The following is a 23,849-nucleotide window of genomic DNA, read 5'->3' as shown; positions in this document are numbered from 1 at the left end:
AATTACTCTTATCTACTACAAATGTAAATTGGTATAAACACTTTGGAAGACACTCTGGTAATATCTAGTAAAATTGAATATGGGCATATCAGTGATCAGTAATTCTACTGTTAGGTATTTTCACCTAGAGAAATTCTTGTACATTTGTTCTGGAAGATACATGCATAACAGTGTTTATAGCATGTAGTACGTGTCCACAGTGGACTTTGTTAACCTGGTCAAATCCCAGCTCTGCCACTTCCACAGGTGTGTGACCTCAGACAAGTTACTTGTTTCTCTGTGCCCCATGTCACTCATCTGTAGGAGGCCATAATTATTTAATCCTCAGGTTGTTGTAGTGATTAAGTAAGTTATGTAAAATGCTGGGCACATAGCAAATGCTGTATAAGTCTTAGCTGTTGTTACAACTCATTCTGATAGCAGCATTGTTCATAACAGCAAAAAAACAACCAAAAAACAACAACACCAACATGGAAAACAACCCAAACCTCCATCACCAGAGAATGGATAAATAAACTGTGATATATTCATCCTCTAAAATACTATATAGCATCAGAGTGAAAAGAATGAACTAGAGCGATGTCTATCAACAGGTATAAATCTTAGAAATAATGTTGATTAAAAGGCAGGCACAGAACAACATATGTGCTATGGCTTCGATGTTACAAAATAAGCAAAATTAAACCTGTGTATATGTATAGACATATACATAGGTAGCAAAAGTACAAAGAAAAGCAAAGGAATGGGAAGCAAAACTCAGGGTGGTGGATAGGGAGATGACATTGGAAAACATCTCTAGCTGCATTGGTAAAGTTCCTAAAGTTTAGAAATTGAGTGGTAGGTTCTTGGATGTTCTTATGTTATAAATGGTGAACGACAAATCCCAGTGAACCAAAACTAACTGTAAAGATAAATGTAAGGATGGAGTGTACACAGATATAAACTGAGCTTGTTGAAATGCAGGAAATAAGAATTAAAACAAAAAGGAAATAGTTAATGTACTCTATAGAGATTTCATTAAGGAACTAAATTGATTGAATGTAGTTTGCTCTAGAAAATACTTTTTTGATGAAAATGTATCAGTACAGGTATACTTCTGATTAAAATGTTTGTCTTCATAAATTCAAAGTTAGTGTGACTTGAGGGTCAAAATAGCTGAATTGAATCATCCTGTACATAGTTAAAAATATAGCAACCTGATAAGCATTGAATTTATATAATGAGATCTACATATTCACAGGAAAAACAAAAATTCTGAGTGAGAGCAGCTGTCAGGAAAACCTAAATAGTTAAATTATTAAAAGGTAAAATAGCCAGAGGGTAATTCTTTTCTAGAGATAAGAGAAACAGGGAAAATTCCAGGAATTACTGTTATGTTACAAAGAAGGAGCGAATTCAATAATGAAGTGCTCTTTTGGGTAGTAAGTTTCATTTACTTTCCCCACGATTTAACTAAGCTGGTACACGGTGTTTACGAGTGGACATATCTTTGGACAGCTTCACTTCCAAAAGCCACAGCATACTTAGCTAGTCTTGCAGGCAACAGCAGATACACTGCCTTCTGGATATCTTCAGGGGTGAGAGTACGACGATTTCTGAAACACATCAGGCTGTAGGCTTGCGTAGAAATGCGCTCAAAGATGTTGTTGATCAGGGTATTCATGATGTCAAAGGTACGAGATGATATGCCCCTCTCAGGAACCACTTCCTTTCGGACTCTGTTTATGTAGAGTGAATAATTTCTGTGGCCCAGATAGGTGCAGGAACGTGATTTCTTTCTGGGGCTTGGGTTTTGATGTCCTCTGGGGTCCCTGTTCTTTTTGGCGATGGATCTGCCCATTGTAGATGTTGTTCTCCTTAACAGTTCTGAGTGAAGAGGAGAAGGGCCTACGAGTGGGGAGAGCGCTCATATTTATTTTGGCATGTCACAATCAGCCTTCTGGGGCTTCTGTTTGATTGGAGGTTACTGTTCCTATGTCACAATCACCAAGCAATGGCACTGATTTGTTGTTAAGGGAAAATCTTGTTCTTGGCCTCCTGAAAGCTTTCCTAAGGAGATAAGAATGTTGCAGAAGGATTGAGGTTGACTTTGTGGCAGAAAAGAGTACTCATAGTTCCTACTTTACATCTTAGCAATTTGCAAGCTTAATATACAATATTTTCTGAATTGGACATGCCTCAACAAACTGGGAGGTGGTAGCAGGAAACTGAAGGAAAAAGTGCTATAAACCTTTTATGGGGGACATTTCTGTTTATAAAAATATTCATAAATTCATTTTATAGGCAAATGAATAATTAAATAAGCCATTAAAATCTCAAAATAATTATTTTATAATCAAATAAATATGAATAGCTGATCTGCTTTTTAAGATTGTTGCTGTTATTTTAAAAATGAATTCTAAATTTTTTCTGGATCTTAACTCCTTAGGAGCAACTACATACAACTGTAGAATAAAACAAAGCTCCCTATTTTATTGTTTAAATTATGATATGTGAACTGTGTTTTTCAACTTTTTATAATGATATTAATATTCCTGTAAATTTCAAAAATTTCATTACATGTTCTGTGTTTTATTTGATACTGTAGTTTTCCTGTCATTATTAGTAAAAGTGTGCATAGGGCTATTCTTGCTCATGTGTCATTATATTCACTTTTTATTTTTAATCCCCATTTGCCTTCTTAATCAAATTTATCCCTGGGTAAAATAAAAAAGAAATAGACACAGCTATAAAAATCACAACTCACAAGCGTTTCAGTAACTCACAGTTGCCACAACAATGCTACCACAAATGGTCCTTCGCTATGAGATCCTTTGCAGCTAAGGTAGACAGGGCTAGGTGTAATTTCTGGAATCCTATATGTAATTCCTTCCCCTTTATCTCCCACTAAAGAAAGTAAATCCGAAATTAGGTGGAAGAATAATGTTGTAGTGAAAACTTTGGACAAGCTGTAACTTCTAAAGACAATGGGCATCGTTTGTAAATGTTGCACTTTATTGCTGGTAGCAACACACCTCAGAGGTGGGTCATCAAACTGAGATGGAGGCTGCTGCTTCCACGTATGCTTTGGAGAAAAGGATCTTTGGTTAGCTCTTGCTATGTAATTTTGCTTTCATATTTCTACATATAATTACTTAGCTTAATTTCAGCATAGTTTTATTTACAGTCATTTAGAAGAGGAGGCTCTCAGGGAGAGAATGTTCGTTCCCCATTCCTCACGTATCCATGTTGAAGAGCTTTCACTAAGGTAGTACAGTACTTCCAACCTCTTTCTCCCTCATTCCCCCTGGGACAGTCCTCCCTGAGGTCTGTGAGGTGGGGAGACTGAGAGGCATGCCCGTCTCACCCACTTCTGAACTCTCATTGGACTGTGGGCAGCTCTGCTCCTAGGGCTGGATCACTTTTGCCAGCTGGCAGTAACTGAGTAGGTCATTCTGTGTAATACGGAGGTGCTGTATGAGGAAGCCTGTTGTTGCCCCACACCTAAGGGCTGTTCTCCAAACAGTTAGCAGTAATAAAGCAGACATTTTGATACCCATCTTTCTGATCCCTATGACTCTCTCGATTGGTGCTGAGCTTGGGTGGGGAGAAGGAAAGGGTGCAATATATTACAGTAGCGAAAAGAAAAAGGCTTTAAAACCAAAAGAATAAGCCGTACACTAAAATACTGATTGGTCAGAAAATTCTGGCTATTTTGGGGTTAACCTGAATTCCTTTTTAAAATTTAATGAGTCATTCTAAAATATGTATGAGTTCACCACTGATATGCTGGTTTTTCTTTTCCTTCTCCCTTCCCCCTCCTCCAGACAGCCTGGAACTAGGGAGACACCTGTTAGCATAATGACCTTCAGGAGATGCCTGTTAGATTGTCAATCTGGGAAATGCGGCAAGTCTGATTATTTTGCATCTACCATCCCCTGAGAACGGACACTGTGATGCTCTCTATCCTTTCCCCGCTTCTCCTCTGCCCTCACCCTTGAGATCCTAGCCTTAGAATGAAGCCTGGTGTCCTTTAGCAGGAGACACAGGGAATGAAAGGACTGATGACCAGTGGGTCAGAGATCCAGGGTCTCCAAGCTGCTCAAGTGTAGCCAAAGTCCAAAGTTAAAAACTGTTTCATGCATTTTTCCAGGCTTTTGTTTTGTGCTTGATCATACTATGTCTATTTGGGGCATATGTTGCACGTCTCCCGTAATTGAGTATGTATTAGGTTGGTGCAAAGGTAATTGTGGTTTCTGCAATTGTTTTTAACCTTTTAAACCGCAATTACTTTTGCACCAATGTAATATATTACTGGGGTTACAACTGCTTATTCTTTCATTTCTCATTGAGTGTCTTGTTATGACCCAAGTCCATCACTAAGATTCTCAGTGATTATTCCATAGTAATTGCAGCAGAGATGACATTAATTCAAAACTGAAAACATGTATTAACAGGTATGAGTGTACTCTGGGAACATCTTAACAGTCACTGTATTAGTTTCCTATTGCTGCTATAACAAATCACCACAAATGTAGTGGCTAAATACAATACAACTTTATTTCCTCACAATTCTGGTGGTCAGAAGTCAGAATGGGTTTCCCTGGGCTAACATCAAAGTATCAGTAGGGCTGTGTTCCCTCTGGAGGCTCTAGGGGAGAATCTCTTTTCTTGCCTTTCCCAGCTTCTAGAGACTTCTTGTATTCCTTGACTTTTCCTCCATCTTCAAAGCGAATAATGCAGGGTCAATTGTTTTTCCTGCTGCATCTCTCTAATACTGAGTCTCCTGTGCCCCCTTTCATTACAAGGACCCCTGTGATTACACTGGGCCCTCCTGGATGACCCAGGATCATCTCTACATCTCAAGATCTTAACTTAATCACAACTGCAAATCCCATTTTGCCATGTAAGGTAACATAGTCACAGGTTTGGGGGTTTGGGATTTGGATACCTTTGAGGGGTATTACTCTGCTCACCACAGCCACCATGAACAGAATGAGATTATCAGGGAAAGTCTGGGTCAGCAGTGGTGCAGAAGTTGGAGGTGAATAACACTATCCTTAGTATATGACCAGAAATTTATTTTAAAAATACTTTCTACATGTGGGCTAACTTTCTTATAATTTGCTTATTTCTTATAAAAATGGAGAGTTGTCTTGGATTTTTACTTTCTGTGCTGTGTTTCTACATTATAGTTCCAAAAATATGCTAAACAAAATCTATTTTATCCTTGGAAGGCAAGAGGATGACAGTAGAGGAGAGAGATTTTTCTTTCCTCCCTCTCTCAGTCTCAAATTCCCTTCTCTCCTTCTTGCTGTCTCACAACTCTTTACTGAACGCCAACCATGGGCCAGCACTTCATAAGTTACATTGTGGGGGCACAGAGATGAAGAAGATACAGTTCCCGCTCTCCATGAGCTCACAGCTTATTGAGGCAGACAGACACGGAAGTAATAGATTACTATGAACAGGGACATAAAGGCTTCCACAGGGCATAGCAAGAAGACAGGTACCTACATCACTCAGCCTGCCAGCGCAGGTTTCTAGGAGGAGATGATGCTTTAGTTGAATTTTAATGGGTATAGAAGTTCTTCAGGGTGATGGTAGGAGTAGAGGAGACATGGGTGTGTTACTAAAGTACCTCCAGGGAAAGACTTTTGTTTTTTTGGCATGAGAATGGAGGACTTACGGTCTGGAAGAGCTTGGGCTTGCTTGCCCTTTCTTGTCTGGTGGTATTAAGGTGTAGGAGATCGTGATCTCTAGAAAGAAGCAAAGGAAATGTATTTGCCAGGGGAGAATTCAGATTTCAGTTAAGGCTGTGGTTCTCAAGCTTGGATACACATTGAAGTCACCTAGGGAGATTAAAAAAACAAAACAAGCCAACCATGCAAGGGCTAGAATCCAGACTAAGTGAATCAGGTTCTGCAGGGGTGAGGCTAAGGAATTTTTTCTTTTAAGTTCTTTTAATGTGTAGCAAGGGTTGAAAGTCAATGGTTGAGCTGAGAGCAAAATATTTGAAGGTGTTGTTGGCAAGTTTTTTGGAAACTCTGGAATGGGATTTGTAAGGGAAAGAGTAAAGAGGGAGGGGAGAAGTAAGCAGGGGAGTTAGGAGGAGGAGGAGGAGAGAGTGATACGAGATGAAGAGATGAGAGGACAGATGGAAGAAAGGAAGCGTGGATCCTGATGGTCACACATGTTCTCTGCTTATGGGACCCCAGGTACAGAGACATGAGGACATGCAGACTTCAATATAAACTTGTTTCTATGCATTTAAATTGAGACTAACTGCTGGAAAGCTCTTTCAGTGCTTAGCAAAGAGCAGATCTGGGAGAACTCAGGATGGGCAAGGAAGAAGGGAAGAAGGGAACCAGGATTGCACCCACTTTACTGTGGAATCTTACCTGCCTTGTATTTCCACCTTTGAGGGGGAGTAAAACAAACAAACAAATAAATAAACTTTCCGTGTTCTCCTTTCCTGATTCGTTGACAATTCTCTGGCCTAAGTCATTTCTCTTTGATTTTATTCTACCTCCTTTTGCTGGATTCCTGAGGCTGACATTTGTCATGTCACCGGTGCAGAGAGCCCTCTTCCTCCCATTGCAGAGTCACCTGTGTCTTGCTTTGGCTAATCTGAAAGCTGGGTCATTGTTCTCAGGTGACCCGAGCGAGTGATTAGATTAGATTTGTGCAGTGTAAGAACATAATAAAGGATTAGCCTTGAAAATAAGTAGAAGGTTGTCAGTTCCTGAGGAAGTTCCTGATGAGTCTGATGGTCTTCAGCAGAAAACATAAAATGTACTGGGACAAGAGAGAGAAGAAAAATGTTAATTTTTTAAATTTTGATTTCTGGTCTACATATTATATTAATAATAAAACATCAATTAACTAAAAAGTAATTAACACTCCCCCAATCGACTGTCATTGTACAGTGGATTTTCCTTTAACTGTAGTAAAAATGCCCTTGCTAAACACATAGAATAGAATAAAAGTTGCCCAAGGTCACCTGGCTGGGAGGGTGTGGAGCCAGGAGATAAATGGGTAAAATAGGGAACTCCTATTTTCCTGTTAGGGAACTCCTGTTAGGGAGCTCTTAACCCCCAGGCACACTGCCTCTCCCTAGTTGGCCAAGGAGGGAGGATGTTCCAAGCAGGAGGAAAGGAAGAGTAAAAACACAGAGGCCCCAAATCACAAGCTGTATTCCAGAATGAGTGAAACCTGTTTTGCTAGAGTGGAGGGCTTATGTCTGATGGTGCTGAGACAGACGGAAAGGTACGGTGGGCGTTATTCATCAAATGCCTTAAATTATAGTCTAAAGTGTTAAAATAATTCTGTAAGTTTCTGAGAGTCACCGAGAATTTGAAGCATGTAAGTGACTGGCTCAAAGTGATGTTTTGAGAGAATTAATTTGGTGCCGGGTACCAAATCTGGAGGAACTAGAAGAAGAAATGAGATCAGAGAGCCCAGCAGCATCCTTGCCCAAGAGTGAGTGGGACAGTAGGGGTCTGATCTGCAGGTAGTGGGACAGGGACGAAGGAATCATCTTTGAGAGAACTGGTAAGGTTTGCTGATTGATTTACTAATCAGGACAAAGGAAGAGGCAGGCTACAAAACGCTACCTTCACCAAGCACTGACTGTCCAGGCACTGGTCCAAGTACTTCCAGGTGTGAACTCAGTTCTCATAGCAACCCTGTGATGTGGGTACTATCACGACAAGCATCTCCTTTGCACAGGTGAGGAAACTAAGACAGAGCAGTTATGTAACTTACCTCAGATCACACAGTTGGTTAGTAGCAGAGCTGGGATTCAAACCCAGGCATCTGGCTGCAGGCTCCATGAGCCTTACTCTTGGACATCCTGCTTCTCTCACAATCCCTTGTGTGTGGTGCTCTACACGCTGCATGCATTTGATCATTGCATCTCATTTCACCATCGCAAAAGTCCAGGGAAGTAGGTGGGATCAGGAGAACTTCCCACCTCACAGCTATAAATTTGTCTGTGGCCAAACAAGTAAGTAGAAGAGCAAAGACTTGAACCCAGAACTTCTACCTCCATCTCCAGTGCTCTGGCTAAAGCCTCCTGTGTGCTCTAGATTATGGGGTGGGGGGGGAAATGAATGAACCAAAATAGTACAGTTGGAGCAATGGAGAAGATGTGACCGGAGAATTTAGGATGAAAAATCTGATTTAAATACCCCCAGGATGTTGCTTTTTTCACCCTACATTCAATAGAATCCCTCAGGCTGTGGTATATAAAAAAGAGGAATCATTCCTTTCCTCAGTAAGGGAGAAGATTCTGACAACCATCATATTGTTCACATTCTAGACAAGTCAGAGAGAAAAACACATCTTTACCTAGAGGGAAAGGATGATTGACCCTAAATTGGGAAAAAGGGATTTAAGGAAAGGAGACTATACTCAGAGAATCCTGGTCAGATTTTAAACCCACGTCTCTTCTTCAATTGCCCTGTGGTGCCCTTTAAAGCTGTTTTACACATAAAGAAACCAGAAAGACAAATATCATGACCCTCACAAAGTTAGAGGCTGATAAGCATAATCAGAAAATCATGATCATTGCAAAATAGCTAAACAAGAAACAGAGCTGCCAAGTATCTTTTTTAGGTATATAAACTTGTTTCCCATTCTGAGTGATGTAATAAAGTCTTGCCTTGGTTACACTTAAACAAAAAATATATATACATATATGTATATATGTATATATGTATATCTCCAGTGTTCTCGAATTTAATAAAATCCAAATACCTAAAGCCAGTGTCTCTTCATGGCCTGATAAAAGAATACAAATCTTTTACAGTAGCAGCTCAGACTAAAGACATTCAAATCAAGGCTGATTTCCAATGTTCTTGTTGCTGAGTTTTATTTTAGGACCAGCATCTAATGTAGTACAGTCCTCTCTAGTCTCTTCGGGCAAGGCTGTGTCACTATAGATCTCTTAGAGGAATGATGGAATGAGTGAGGTTAGCTTGTGGAAGCTGCCATCTGAAGATGTGATCTCTCCATTCTATTGTGTCCTGAAATCATTATACATGACTAATATCTGCAGAGAACTTCCTACTTTCCAAAGTATTAAGAGTTTATGAATTAAACGAATACTACTTTACCCTTTAGTAGGCCTGCTCGGTTTCCCTGATGAGGTCCCATTTCCTCTCACGCTTATAAGAATGGGCTGTTTTCCCACAAGGCGGGTTTAGAAGACATCTGCTTACATGGGTCTCTCTAGGATTCACAGAATATTGTTACCAAGTACCTCTGGTCAATGGAACACCTAAGCAGTGCTTTCTGTTTCCCAGCTGTTCAGATGAGGGAAGTTGCGATATAATTGAGGACTCTGAAATAACACTATTGTTCTCTGAATGGTGCTTCCAGCAGAACTGGATCAGGAAACGTCTTGCCTTAGTGGCATTTTATCTTCACTGTTGAGAATCTAATCACCTTGAGGAAGTTGAGGCCACAAATCAGAAAGAAGTTTTAAACACTATCTCCTTCCATTTTCTTAACAACCCTTTGATGTAAACAGGGTAACCTGCCTGCATATAGATGAAATTTAACTCAGAGAAATTATGTCCCTTGCTTCAAAGGAGTATACCTAGTAGTATGGTAAAACCGAGTCTGGAACTAGGCTTCTTTCCACACATTCTGCTGCTGGAAGCAAGCCTTCGTGGACTTGGTGGTGTTTGCTAAGGAGGTTCTTTCCGGAGTTCTGCAGGCCCTTGATCCTTGTGAGAATCTGTGCTGTGTACCCAGTGTAGACTGTCTCGTGGAAATTGCCTGTTCTTTTGTCTGTCTCACATTTTTTCTAATAATCTTGAATTGAAGAATATAATTGAAAGAGACTTGGATGGAATTCTAAGAACCAGTGCGGGCTATGCAATATAATGCACATTATCAGGTGCTGGTGGGGGCTTGAGTCGAGAGAATGTGATTATTCTTTCCTCCTTTTCTAGCCCAAACCCTTCATGTTATGGACGACTACTCCTACCTAAGAATTGTAACTATAAATAAGCAGGATTTAAAAACTCAACTGCTTTCAGAACAAGAATGTTTTTTTAGGAATTTGGGATTAGGGAAAGCATTACAATCAAGATGAAAAACACTAATCATAAAGTTAAAGTTTGACCATTTTGCCTATATTACATTTAAGACAACTATATGATAAAAGGCACCATAAACAAAATTAAATGATGAGCCACAGAATGGGAGAAGATATCTGTTAAGTATGTACCTAATCTAGAATAAGTATTCAGAATATGTGATGAACTCTTGTAAATCAATTTTTAAAATGACAGCCTGCTGGGAAAATGGGCAAATTATGTGATTAGGCAATTCACAGAGAAAAAAACGCCCGAAAGTTACTAAAAATATATGAAAAATCCTTAACTTCAGCAGTAGTCAGGGAAATGCAAATTAAAACCACAGAAATTATTTCACACCCACCAGATTTAGAAAATTAATTACCCTGATAACATTAAATGTTAGCAAGGATATAAGGAAATATTATTATTATTATTAATATTGCAGGTGAGAGTATAAATTATTAAGATCATGTAGGATAGCAACTTTGGCAATACTTGGTAAATTTGAAGATGTGTATCTCCTACAGCATAGCATCCATTTTGTACATCTACTCTAGAAAAGCTCATGCACATGTGTGTAAGGAGACAAGTGCATGGTTAGTCAGTGTAGCAATGTTTGTATAGAAAACAAGTGGAAAAAAAAAAACCTCAGTAGGGAAATGACTGAAGAAACTATGGTTTTCTTATATGGTGGAATATTCTGAAGCAATTGTAACAAGTGAATTGGGAGCTAAGTATATAAAACTTAAATATTGTTGAGAAAAAAGCAAGTTGCAAAATGATATGTATGGTATGATATCATTTGTGTAAAAGTTGAAGCATAAAATGATGGCATATATCGTTTCTAGATTTAGACATATGTAATACACATATGAACAAACACCTGGGAATGAGTCTAACTACCTAATAGTAGTTTCCTCTAGTGAGGGAAAGAGGGACAAAGGGACAGAGAAGGATTGGAGTGGGGCTTTAGTTGCATTTCTAATGTTTTATTTAATTATTTTTAAAAAGAGAGATCTAAGGAAACTGTTATGGGAGTCTGTTATTTTTCTTTTATTTGAAATATTTAATAATTTAAAAAACTCAACTGCAGTAAAAAACAAACATGTCAACAGTACCATCCATTATATATAGTAATGTTTTACTCATAAAAAAGGGACTCCAGGCTCTGCCAGGGGATTAAAAGACTGCAGTAATACCTCCTTGTCCCAGAGGGCGCCACACAGACAGGACAGGCCTTCTCTAACAGAAAGTGTTAAGAGGTTCATTCTAGAGCTTGAACAATAAGGGTTTTTAGGCTGATGGAAATACCTACCAGTAAATATTGAAGGAATCTGAAAGATCAATCGGTCCAGTGTGTCCCAGATATGCCTGATGATAGGACTCATCTGGGAAAGTTGTGAAAAACACAGATTCTTAGGCTCCTTTCTTGGAGTTTGGATTCAGTGAATTTCTGGGGGAGCCAGTGTTCCGAAGAATACACTTAAGGGAGCACTGACTTATGTGCCTCACTGTCAATGGAGACATTCATTAATTCCTTCCCCAAATGTTCTTCTCCCACCAGTCACCTCATTGTTTGTCCTACTATCTTGCCATCTAAGTTAATTACAATTTAAACAAAAGGGGGGAAAACTAAAAAGGATTGTGGAAGTAGTCAAAATTGACTGACTTTCTGGGTGGGTCTTTACCATGCCTCCCTGCCCCCTACAAATATTACCTTTTAAAACCCAAATCTCCTTCCTAACCCTTAGCTTTCTCTACTTTTTCTCTCCTCACCTAAAATAAGTTCTCAATGAAATTCAAGGTTAAAACAGAGTATGGAGACTGAACTCAAACTCTGGATCTGCCACTGCTGCTTAACCTACATGTCCTCGTGCAAACACATTCTTTTTATCAGTCCAGGTTGTTTTCTGCCGTTTTAGGCAATTCCCTGAGGGAAGGCATGGTCTAAAAACCCCTTAAAAGAAAGGGGATGGGAACTCCTGGGGGTCTTGGTCTTCATTACATTCCTAATGCTAGCACAATACTTATGCCTATTGGTGTTCAAAAAATATTTCTGAATGAATGAATAGGGTCCTCCCAGAGAAATTGGTGGGCCTGCATCGCAACATTTCATAGTGAAGGAACAAATATTTTCAAATGCCTGCTGTGCTGGGTGCTTTATATATGCAATCACGTTTATTCCTCCTAATAGCTCTATGAAGTAGGTTTTATGAGCCCTGTACTCAAATGGAGAAACAGGATCATAGAGGTGAAGGAATTTGCTCAAGATCATATGGTTAGTAGTGATCAGACTGGAATTTGAAGTTAGTTCTGCCCTACTTCAGAGCTCATGTTTTCTGCTACACTGAGCTACCACTGAAGGACACAGTTATTGTCTCTAGAAGTCACCTGATTTTACTCCACTCCCTCCCACCAGCTCAGAAGGAGCATTAGTTATAACTATATTCGAATATTTAAATGTTTTTCTCTTGGGCTCAGTTCGAAGTTTTCTTTTTTTTACCTTACCTGTTTGACTTTCTACTTTCTCACCATGATATAGGTATTTCACAAAATGTGCCTTTAAACTAAAGCCCAATATAGCAATATCAGGGGTAAATTTAGAGAAAAGAAGATGTCATATGACTTACGACATCTTTATAAACTTATAATGTGTATAAATATATTTTTGTGGACTAGCCCTCAATATGGAGGTTTTTTTAATTTCTTAGTAACAGGCTGAGGTTATTATTGAGTTTCTAGCTTGCAAACACCCTGTACCTTCTGTAACTGGTAATGTCTCCAGCTACTGACAGACCCCAATGCTAAGGTGGGCCCACTGTGCATCCTGGTCCTCAGGGGTTTGATCTTCCATCTGCCAAGGGAAGAGATGAGATGAGACATGAGATGTGTTGGCTTTATGTCTGAAGATGCCTTGTGCCAAGACAAAATTTAATCGGCCCACTAATGCTTAACAATGTGTGCTTTAGAGCAGTCAATGTAGATTGCAAGGGGGTGCACAAACCCACGAACGGGGTGGGGGAGCAACTCAAAGCTCTTTGAGAGTATCTTTATGATGAAATGATAGAAGCTAAATATTAAGACATTTACCTAATTTTGCTTCATATTATATACATATATTGTCTTCTCTTGGACTGTAAGTGACTTGATAAAAAAGAATGTTTTTGTATTCCCCTACCGCTCTTATCACAGTGCCAAGAATATTGGTTTAATAACTATGTATTGAATAAATGAATGAATGAATGAAGAAATGAATAGATATTCTCCTGAGATACAATGACTATTTTAGACTTGGTCACAGTTTGCTATGTCCCATGGTGGCTTCATTTATAATTAAAATTTGGGTTTTTTCCTTTCCTATTATTGTACAGAGGTGCTAATAGAAAATGAGATAACTATTGTATGCTTTGTAAATCTCCAACATAAACTCGTACTTTTCTTAATGACATGATTGTTGGTTTCTTTAGAAACCACTAGCATGTCAGAGCCAAAGTAATTCTACATGGAGAAAGAAGATAAAATTCTAGAAGGAAGAGATACTATAAGGATCTCAATTTTCTCAGCAGATAGAAAATACACGTGGACTCATAATGCCCGTGAATTAATAGAAGTAATTTCCCGGAGACCAGGAAAGTGCTCTCTGTGGGAGTTGACCACTCTCTTCCTGGAGCAGCTCCTGTTGGTGTGAGTGGTGCCCAGGGTCCCCAGACATGGTGACCATCAGTAATGAGGTCGTACCCAATTTTTTTGTTGAGGAAAAATCACCAAAGTGGATGAGTAATTCATGTAAACAAAATAAGAACAAATTATTGAGTACCTCGTATGTGCTAAGCACCGTGCTAAATACTTTAGTATTTTATTTTAGCCTCTCAGCAGCCCTGTAAGGAAGGTATTCTTATCCTCAAATTAGTGATTTCATGGTTGTCCTTACAATTACATTCATTCATTTGTATTCTGATATACTTCCTCAGGTGAGAAAAAAAATGGAGTGGGGCTCCAGATTTTCCGTTAGAAGTTGCTCAGAAGTTCAGACACTCACGTTAGTATATGCTGGCTGTGTGAATGGCATCTATATGTGTCTGGTGTGGAAAAAAATTTGAGAATGGCTAGGCTGCAGTTTGAAATGTAACCCTGGGAAGGATTTCCAACTTAATATTGAGTTGCACGTTCATACCTAATTTTATTTTTAAAGTTATGTGTTTAATTTAAGGTACATTTGAAAAAAAATATGACCAGCATATAAAGTCATAATTTCTCAGGTATTGTTACTTAGGACCAGTGTAGGCAAAAAACTAGGGGTGATTCACTTAAAGACAAATAATAAGTAATGAAGATGAATAGGTAATATGCAGATCTGACAGAATTTTGGAGATGATATGTGAGCGATTGGCGTTTTGTGAAACAGGGTCCCTGTCTGGCCTGAGGTCGGTCTGGAGCTCAGGCCAGAGGTAAATGCTGAGCAGTGTCAATTTTTGTTGGGTCAACATTCAGTCACCTTCTTGGACCCTAGGAATTTTCTTGCGACTTTAATTCCTCCCGATTAGTGTGTTCATGAATGGAATAAAGATGAGTCTGAGTCAGACAACAAAGACTCTGTTGTGTGAGTTGTCTCCCTTAAATACTAACAGTCATAAATACTCAGGCAGAATTACTGGACTCTCTCTGCCCTGTTGCGCCTTTGTATGGGTGAAAGTCAAGGGCTCTTATCAATTAACTTTCTGTGGAAGAGGCAGGAAACTATTTTTCTTTGATGTTGCTAAGGTTTCCGTAGCCCTTATTTTATTTTATTTCAGTGGTTTTTCCTTTACTTCTCAGAGTTGGAAGTTGTTCTGGGACTGTTAGCAAGTACCACCTATGTGCCAGGCACAGTGCTGACCAGAGATACAGAGAGAAATGACTGGCTCTTGCCCTTGAAGATCTATGGAAAACATTCTTAAGGAGAACTCAAGATGCTGGTCAGAAAGATAGACTAGATTTAAGAATGTGATTCAGGACAGGAAAACTCAGAAAATAACAAAGACCTCTAAGAAATCTCCATATGTGATACTATGATAGCCTAGGAACTGGATCGGAGAAAACACAGACTCACAGTTGCTCATGGATAGATGTTTCCTTAAAAGCTCAGGTATTCAGGTGTGCCCTTAAGCCACTAGTAAAAGACAGTGGCTACTCTTATTATTTCTTAATACCGTCAGAGATGGAGTTTCCACATTTTTCTCACAATACTTATACCCAGGATATTTTCTAGTGTCTATCCTAAATCCCTCCTATTGAAAGTTAAGCACATCCTCTCTTGGAGAACAGCTGTCTGCTGTTTCTTTCAATATCATGAATAATTGGAAAGAACTTCTGAGTCTGTCTTCCCCATCAACAAATCTATATTCCATTCCAAAGTCTACTATTCTCAGCACCTCTGGTCATGAATTCTAGCATTCTGTTTTTTCCTTCTATTAATAGTATTTTTTAGCCCCCTCCCCCAAATAGCTACATGTCACCTTCAGTGTTTCATTTCAACTACCGGGGGTGCCAAAAAAATGTATGCACATGATTTATATTCATCTTTTGTTAACGGTATATATTGAGTATTACAATTTTAATGTTTTTTTCCTTTCTTAAAATGTGTATACATTTTTTTTGCACCCTCTGTGTATAAACATATAGTTCTTTTGGTTTATTGTGTCTTGCTTATTTCAAATTTTTAAGTTCTTACATTCTCCTTTCTTAGGTTCTTTACTTCAGATTTTTCTTCTACAAATTCTGAATTTTATTTAAAGTCCAAGTTTTTTTTTCTTTTTTTTTAACCTTTTGGTTGGATTTAGTTTCCTTCTCAGGGAATTATCATTGTCCTTTTTGCATATATGCACCTGGGCAAGGTAAGGGAGCCCATTGGTTTAAGTTAGCTGGGTCCCGAGGGCTGGAGTCACAGCATTCAGTATGTGAGAATTCAAGGCAGAAAACAATCCCTCTACTGCTTTGAGTCTTTACTGGGCTGCAATTTCCAGGACCCAGATCTTTAGAGATGCATTAATGCTGTTGCTAGTAGGGAAGGAGTAGATGGAAAATAAATATGCTCAAGGGCTCAGAGGCTGTCACTGATACTGGAAGCAGGTAGTTAGGCAGCAGGAAATAAATACAGCAAGACAGAAGGAAAAAGATACCTACCTTCAGTCCCTTGAGTAACATGAGTCAGGAGCTAGGGGAAGATGTCCCAGGGCTTTGCATGGGCCATCCTTAACAAGTGGCTTGTAGAACCTTCTAGCCATATAACGATTGACTCTGAGCAGCTGTGTCTTACAGACCTGAAAATAGCCTGAAAGTGAGTTTTCTCAGTACCAAGAGCGGCATAAAACTGAGCTGGTGAGAGAGATGACAACTGCACATCACTAATATTTGAATAGTTCTTTACAAAGTGCTTTCCACGTCCATTGTTGGAAGAGGACCTTGTAACAACACCGTGAGAGACCAATGGCAGATATCACTAATATTCTGTTACACAGATGAAGAAACTGAGGCTCAAGGAGCTTAAATAGATTGCCCAAAGCCATGTGCAGACCTAGTTTTAATGTTATCCCTGGCTTCCCAGAGCATAAGAGCTTATAGTTTCTAAGCAGTCTAATTTAATCTTTACTCACCACCTTCTGGGAATGTCAGGTCTTCTAAAATTTCATCATCATCATCGTTATCATCATCATCATCATCATCAATCATTGCTTAAGGGCTTACCATGTGCTATTTAAACCTTACAGCAATCCTAACACCTAACAATGATATTACTATCCCTATTTAACTGACGAAAAAAATGAAGTCTAAGGAGGTTTAGTAATTTGCTCAAGATAACAACATAGCTAGTAAGTAGCTGATGTAAGATTATAACCAAAGTATATAATTCCAAAGTTACACATTTGCATCAGGAAAAACTCAGGGACTGATTTAAGTAGTCCCCTTAGGTACAATAAGTACAAATGCTACAATAGCATTTCCTACCTACTCTCCCAGGTAGTGGCCGCGTGGGACTGCCCTGACTCTTGGCCTTAGGTGGTGTGGGTCTCTGTCCATTAGGCTCTGACTGCTCCATCCCTGTTCTCATTTCTGTTCCTTGTTACAATGTGCTCCAGCAGTCACTCCAGTGAAGGGGGCCCCAGTGTGGACTATTCCCCAAGCAGAATGGTCTGGTGCTCCAGTTTCTTACAGAGATTTCAGCAGCAAAGCTCTTTACCGCTCTTCTAAAGAACTTGGGCATTCACCCAGAGAGGCAGAGCCAAAGGGCGCTGACTGGCATACCCTTTGCTCTGCTCAAAATTGCTCTTCTCTGTGAACAGCTACTTCTCATCTTTACACAAATCATGTTGTCCCTCAAATCTTCCATTGCTTGGCACATGCCTTTGCCTTTCATGCAAATAAGGCCCCAGTGGGCCAGACACACATAGCCAAGTGGGTTGGATCTCTTAGAATTAATACACCCTTTAGACCCTTAAACTTGAAGCTCCATTATCCCCATTATTATGACCATTGCTTGTTATTTATGTATTGAATCCTCTCCCATTAAATTGTGCTTTTGAATTTTTTAGGCAACTCACCTTTGCATTCATACATATAGCAGAGTATTTAATATGTAGTTTATTACATGAATAAATGAATGAATGAATGAATGAATATAGGTAAACAAAACTAAGTAGTTTCTAATTACTGCTGATTTATGATTAGATTCCTACCAGAATCCTTCAACCAGCCCTCTTTATTTGTACCTGAGGGTACTTGTACTTCTTCCCTTTCCCCAGAATGTTCTTCTTTTGAGTTTTGTATGGCTTCCTTCCTCACTTCATTCAAATTCAATGCAACCTCCTCAGAAAGGGCCTCCCCAACAATTCTTACCTAAAATATCACACCCTGAAGTTCTCTAACACCTTATTCTGGTTAAGTTTTTCTCAATAGACCGATTTGATGTTGGTTTAGTGTTTTACCTGCTAAGTTCCATGAAGGTTGAGGCCTTTGTTTTGTTTCCTGCTATATCTCCAAGCCTTGAATATTCTCTGGCAGATAGTAGGAGCTCAATAAATATTTGCTGAATGGGTGAATTCAACTGAGAAAGGCTCCCCCAGAAGGGTCTGTGCCCACACGAAGAGGCTTCCCTAGTCTTTTTAGGCACTACGCTAGAGAAGCTATTCAAAGTTCAGCAGTCTAAAATGTTGACTCCTCACATAAGTTAATTGTTTATCGATCTTTTCTCGTTGCTCCTTGAAAATGTGCATCTAGATCTATAAAACTCTTAGTTCAGAGTCCATTATTTCCTGGTGTTTACAGCTGGATAGTTTCGTGATAAATGACAACTTATATTAAAACCTGGTTTATCTGCCATCATTGAGGAAAAAGTAGACTTTTGTAATATAAATTTATTTTTAAACACCCTTATACTAAAACAACAAACTATTTTGCTATTATTAAAATGTTTAACAATTTTGGGGACCTTTGGTTCTGGCTATGATGGAGTAATGATGGTTAGATTTCCCTTCTTGCCTGAAGTAAGTGAAAAGCAGGACAAAATATGTGAAACAATGGTTCTCAAGATATTGGACATCAGATAATGAAAAACAATGATTTCTGAGAGATGATAAACAAACAACATGAGTCCTACAGTTGCCCCAACTTCACTGTCTTGAGACAGTTTCTAGGCTGTGGTACAGGGAGGGGAACCCAGAATGGAGCTCAGCAGTCTCCTCGAGTTGGTCTGAAGCTAGAAGTCCAGGTAGGTCAAATGATCAAGAGTTCACATGACAGAGTACCAGATATAAGAGAGATGCACACAGAGAAAATTCTAGAGATCTGCAAAGGATCCCCTTCAGTGTTCAGCTGAGTGTACTGATCAGCTCATGCATATGGAAAAAACAACTGTGATGGAGGGAAGAACCACCGAAAATGATTAGAGGGAGCGGCAATCTTTCTGGCTCACTTAGGACGGGAATAGCGCCTGTTTCCATGAGCAGGAGCAGAAAATGTTGTAATTTGTGGGGCATCAGGTGAAGTACTAAGAAGGATTTTCTCTCAGTAGCAGAACAAAATTAGTTTTACTTTAAATGTTGTTCTGGTCCTTCCTAAGAAAGCTTAAAGGCAAGACTTGAAGTTTCCAGATAACTTGACCTACATCCCAGAATAAAGTGCAACAATATGGTACATATCTGGGATCTGGTAAAAAGTTACCAGCAAAGAAACAGGGAAATACAACATATAATAAGGGTAAAAAATTAATCAATAGAAAATGACCAAAAAAAAAAAAAAAAATGACACAAATGGTAGAATTAGTAGACAAGGACATTAAAACAGCAATAATATATGCTACATATTAAAGAAGCTAAAGGAAGGATTGAACATGTGAAGTAAAGGCATGAAAGATATTAAAAAAAAAAAAAAAGACCCAAATTGAAATTCTAGAGAGGAAAACAACGGTAAGATGAAAACCATTCTAGATTGTACTAAAGGCAGATTAGATATTACAGAAGAAAAGTTTAGTGGTCGTGCAGGCAGGAAGATGCAGGGGGAAGCATTCCAAAGGGGCTTGAGGAATCTTTCGGAGGTAATGAGTATGTTCGTTATCTTAATTGTGTATATGGTTTCACTAATGTATACTTATATCAAAACTCCCAAAGTTATATTTTAAATACGTGTGTTTTATTGTATGTAAATTATACTGCAGTAAAGTTGTTAAAAATATGTAACAATTTTTTTCATGAAAATCTTTCCAAAAATAATTTTCTTTATTTTGCATTTCTTCAAAGAACTAAACACCATTAATACCGTCTGAGTGATCTGGGATCATCATTATGAATGTGAATTATTATCAGACAGCCGCAAAACTGAACTCAGACAAATGTAAGTTATTGTGCCTATACAGGGGTTTGGTCTGTTCTTCAAGTTTCCCCGGCTCCTCTCTCTGCTGTCAGCTTTCATGACCTTTCACGGACAGCAGCATGTCCTCCTCTAATCTAAAACTTTATCTAATGCACCATTGGCCTCAAGTGTGTTGCCAAACTCTTCTACAGGAGAAAGCTTACAGGCCTTCTCAGTAGATGCTCATTCTTTACTTCCCAGTACTGATAATCCCCCCCTACCTTACTTCCTTGGGCTGCACCCCAGCCCTCTCTCCGTCTTCATTTTCAAGCTAAATCCCAGCTGATGGGACATCTATTACCTTTCAAAGGCTTGGCCAATAAGCATTCTCTGTTTAGTAAATGAATGAATGAAGAAATGGTTCAATAATCCTATAACCTGAAATATGTTATCTTCTTTTCTCCCTTATATTTGAGTTGCTGCTCTTTCAGTGCTGTTTTTTAAAGAATGATCCCACTATTGCTCATGGTGATGGGGACATTAAAGAGCAGGGCTCTGAGGTGTTAGTCACATTACATTTTAAGCGTCTAAGTCACAGAGATGAAAGGAACAGCCTCATGATTGCTGTGGAAAATGACAGGAACTTTGTTTTGTTGCCATCTCTAGGCATACGAAAATCGGAGTAATGTTTGTTTGCCAAGCAGACAGCTAGATGTTTTCAGATTACCTTTTCTTCTTTTCATCTTCCTAAAAGTTTTAAGTTATTTCTGGTACCTCTTTCATCATTTATTCTGAATGCAGGAAGCCTTGCTCTTTAGGATTGTTGACAGCTTCTCATTGAAATTTTCTGGGAACAAGCATGTTAATGGCATATTTAATGTCGGCAGGAGCCATTGCACTGGGTTTGTGATATTTGTGGGAACATTGTGCCTTGAATAAAACATAAAAACACACTAAAACATAACCTCAGAAACTGAATATTTAAATAGTCACGAACGAGAGAACATAATCCAATTAATTTTTCCCCCCCGGAGTATACAGAATGTAGAAATTTAAATCTATTGAATCAGTACTGATTTGAAGAAGTGTTATGTTTCAGGAAAATTCCTGTTAAGAATAAACAGGGAATATAAATAAAGACAGCTGAAAATTTTCTTGCTAAAAATAGCTATAAAAGGTGTAACATATATGATAGTAAAAGTCACTTATTGGCATTTATCATTGAAATGTTGGTCTTTGGAAAGGAATTGCTTTAATACAGATGAATTTAGTATTATGGCTGTTCTAATAAAAATACATGGAAATAATAACCTCTCCAAGGTTGACGGTTTATTTAATCTTCTCTTGCATTGTTGAAAATTACTTTTTTGCTATAGTATTCATTAATGTAACTTAAGGATCTGTGTTCAGAAATCTTAACTTTGAGATAATAAAATAAGACTAAGTTTTTGGTTCCCGCCCCCCCTCCCCCCATTGTGGTAAATTGCAGCATTGGCCCTAATTCTTCAACCCTGTCTGTGTGTGTATCTTTTGCTTTGTGAATTTGTAGTTCTCCTTGCCCACATGGGTGGAGTATATTTTCTCTGCCTGTGACATTGTGTTTGACTGAAGAGGACAGAGCGGAAGTGACAGTGTGTCAGTTCTGAGCCTCTGTCTTCTGTAAGTCTGCTTCTCTCGTGCCTCTGCCATTGCCATGAGAAGAACATGCCTCTCCTCATCTGCTGATAGAAGGAGGAGGATGGGGACATGTGGGGCAGAGCCATTCAAGCTGAGCCCGGCCTAGATCAGCCAATCCCTGGCCAACTCACTGATGCACACGTTAAAGAAATGCCTATTGTTATATGCCACTGAGATTTTACGGTTATTTGTTATATAGCATTATTGAAGCAATAGCTAACTGATACATCCACAGATAAAGAGAATTTCCTTGTCAGCACCAAAAATACTTATCCATAGTAAGTTTTCCAAACATTTGTAGTAAAATGACATATATATGTCATATATCTATATCTATATTTCTCTCTCTCTCTCTCTCTCTCTCTCTCTCTATATATATATATATATATATATGGCACCCCCGATGTATATATATATGACATATATATGACAGTTTTCCTGGCTCCTTTCTCTGCTGTCAGCTTTCATGACCTTTCATGGACAGCATATATATATATATATATATATATATATATATATATATATATATATATATACATGTATACATGTATATATATACATACGTACAAGCGGGAGTGCCAAAAACAGGTATACACGTTTTAAGAGATGTTATCTATGCTCAAGCAGTAGTTCGCCGTAATCAGAAGTGTCTGGATGCTGATGGTAACCACTCTGAGAATCTCTTGTAATTGCAGAAGTCAAACGTGACTTGTATTCATCTTTTGTTATCAGTATATATTGAGTATTACAATTAATAAGTTTTTTTCCTTTCTTAAAATGTGTATACGTTTTTTTGGTTCTCTCTCTGTCTCTGTGTATGTGTATGTGTGTAATATATATTGTTTTGCTTGTGTGTTGAGATCCTAGATTAGAAACAATCATGGCATCAATTTCTTGGAAATACAAAAGTTAATCAAGCCACAATAATATTACATTAAATAAGTAATATGGAAAGCTTAAAATTTGGGTTGTGCCTATGTCTTACCTATTCATCTTTTACACAATGACTATTACTTAGTAGGCATTCAGTAGGCATTTGTTGAATGAATAAATGAACGAGGGAGTGGAGCTTCTTTTCCTTCCTTAATTTTCTTTATTTTTGCCTCTGAATAGTTTACTCCAAAAGGGCAAACATTTAAAAAACAGTCTTCAAACAAACCAACCAACCAGCAATTCAACAAGTCATTGCTGTAAGTCAGTGGTTCTCACCTGGATGTGACTTTGCTCTCGGGGGGACATTTAGCAATGTCTGGAGACATTTTTGGTTGTCATAACGAGAGGGTGGTGTGCTAATGACATCTGGTAGGTAGAGGCCAAGGGCACTGCCACACATGCTATAGTGCAGATAATAGATCTCCATAATAAAGGATTATTTAACCCCACAGTATTGGTACATCCTTTGACTTTTTGGTTTTATTTTGTTTTGCAGGATCGTGAATCGTTCTCTCGTGTTTCTTTTTGCCTTCTCTATGTAGTATCCAGAGATTGCTTCTACTTGTCTTTTTATCGTTTCCTTCCCCAGCCTTTCCAGAACTGCCTCTTTTAATCTCATGTCACTTTTCAATTTCTTCCCTGTAGTCAGTACTCTTACCTACCAGAATTTTTTCAGTATTTTGACACTTAAGATGGATTTCTCTTTCTGGGACCTATTTTAGCTTAATCCCCTCTTCTCTCTTTTATGCAGATTTTCCGGAAATCCTCTTTAGGTCTCTACAAAGGCCTATGGTGAGAGGTCTAGATTTAGTACTGCTATAAATTGGTGTTTTATTTTTTCTTAATTACAGATAATTTAAAGGTTTTAGTGTCATTGGTTTTCCAGTTATGATGAAAGTGTGGGTTTCTGTATGTGTCTTTTTCTTCTTCTTATTGACCTGTAAGTTCTCTTTGGAAGACATGTGAAGAGATTCAGATTCAGGTGGCCACCATTACTTCAGCTATCCAGAAATGATATTGTTTGTCTTTTAACTTTGCTCATAGTATCTTTGTAGTATAGAAGTTTTGCAATTTTATGCAATGAAATCTGTCTGTCTTTATTGCTTATGGATTTTTGTCATGTTTGAGAAATGTTTCCTCTCCCCATGATTGTACAACTGTAATCCACATTCTTCCAGTATGATTTTTTAAAAATAATAAAAAAAAATTAATCTGAATGTATTTACATTGGAGAAGATAGGAATCTAATTTATCCTATAGATAGATATTAAAGTAACTACTTATAAAATATAAAATAACATGTTATTTTAGGGGGTTTATGGATCGTTCCCAAATCTTAGGCTGAAG

At 38.4% G+C, this 23,849-nt stretch overlaps 2 protein-coding genes across 9 annotated transcripts in view; one reads left to right on the top strand and one right to left on the bottom strand.

Moving 5' to 3' along the window:
* The window catches only part of ZNF366 (zinc finger protein 366), a 293,096-nt gene that overhangs the window by 37,634 nt on the left and 231,613 nt on the right, over nt 1-23,849 (top strand). The window lies entirely within an intron of this gene.
* LOC109445670 (histone H2B subacrosomal variant-like) lies at nt 1,420-1,840 on the bottom strand. The gene has a single exon (XM_019728224.2). The coding sequence runs from the start codon at nt 1,838-1,840 to the stop codon at nt 1,472-1,474; it is 369 nt and encodes a 122-aa protein (XP_019583783.2). The 3' UTR covers nt 1,420-1,471.

This window comes from Rhinolophus sinicus, chromosome 3, assembly GCF_057876585.1.
Source record: "Rhinolophus sinicus isolate RSI-liver-muscle chromosome 3, RSI-T2T, whole genome shotgun sequence".
NCBI classification, from domain to species: domain Eukaryota; kingdom Metazoa; phylum Chordata; class Mammalia; order Chiroptera; family Rhinolophidae; genus Rhinolophus; species Rhinolophus sinicus.
The sequence above is the reverse complement of the archived record's forward strand: the minus strand, read 5'-3'. Positions and strand labels throughout refer to the sequence as shown.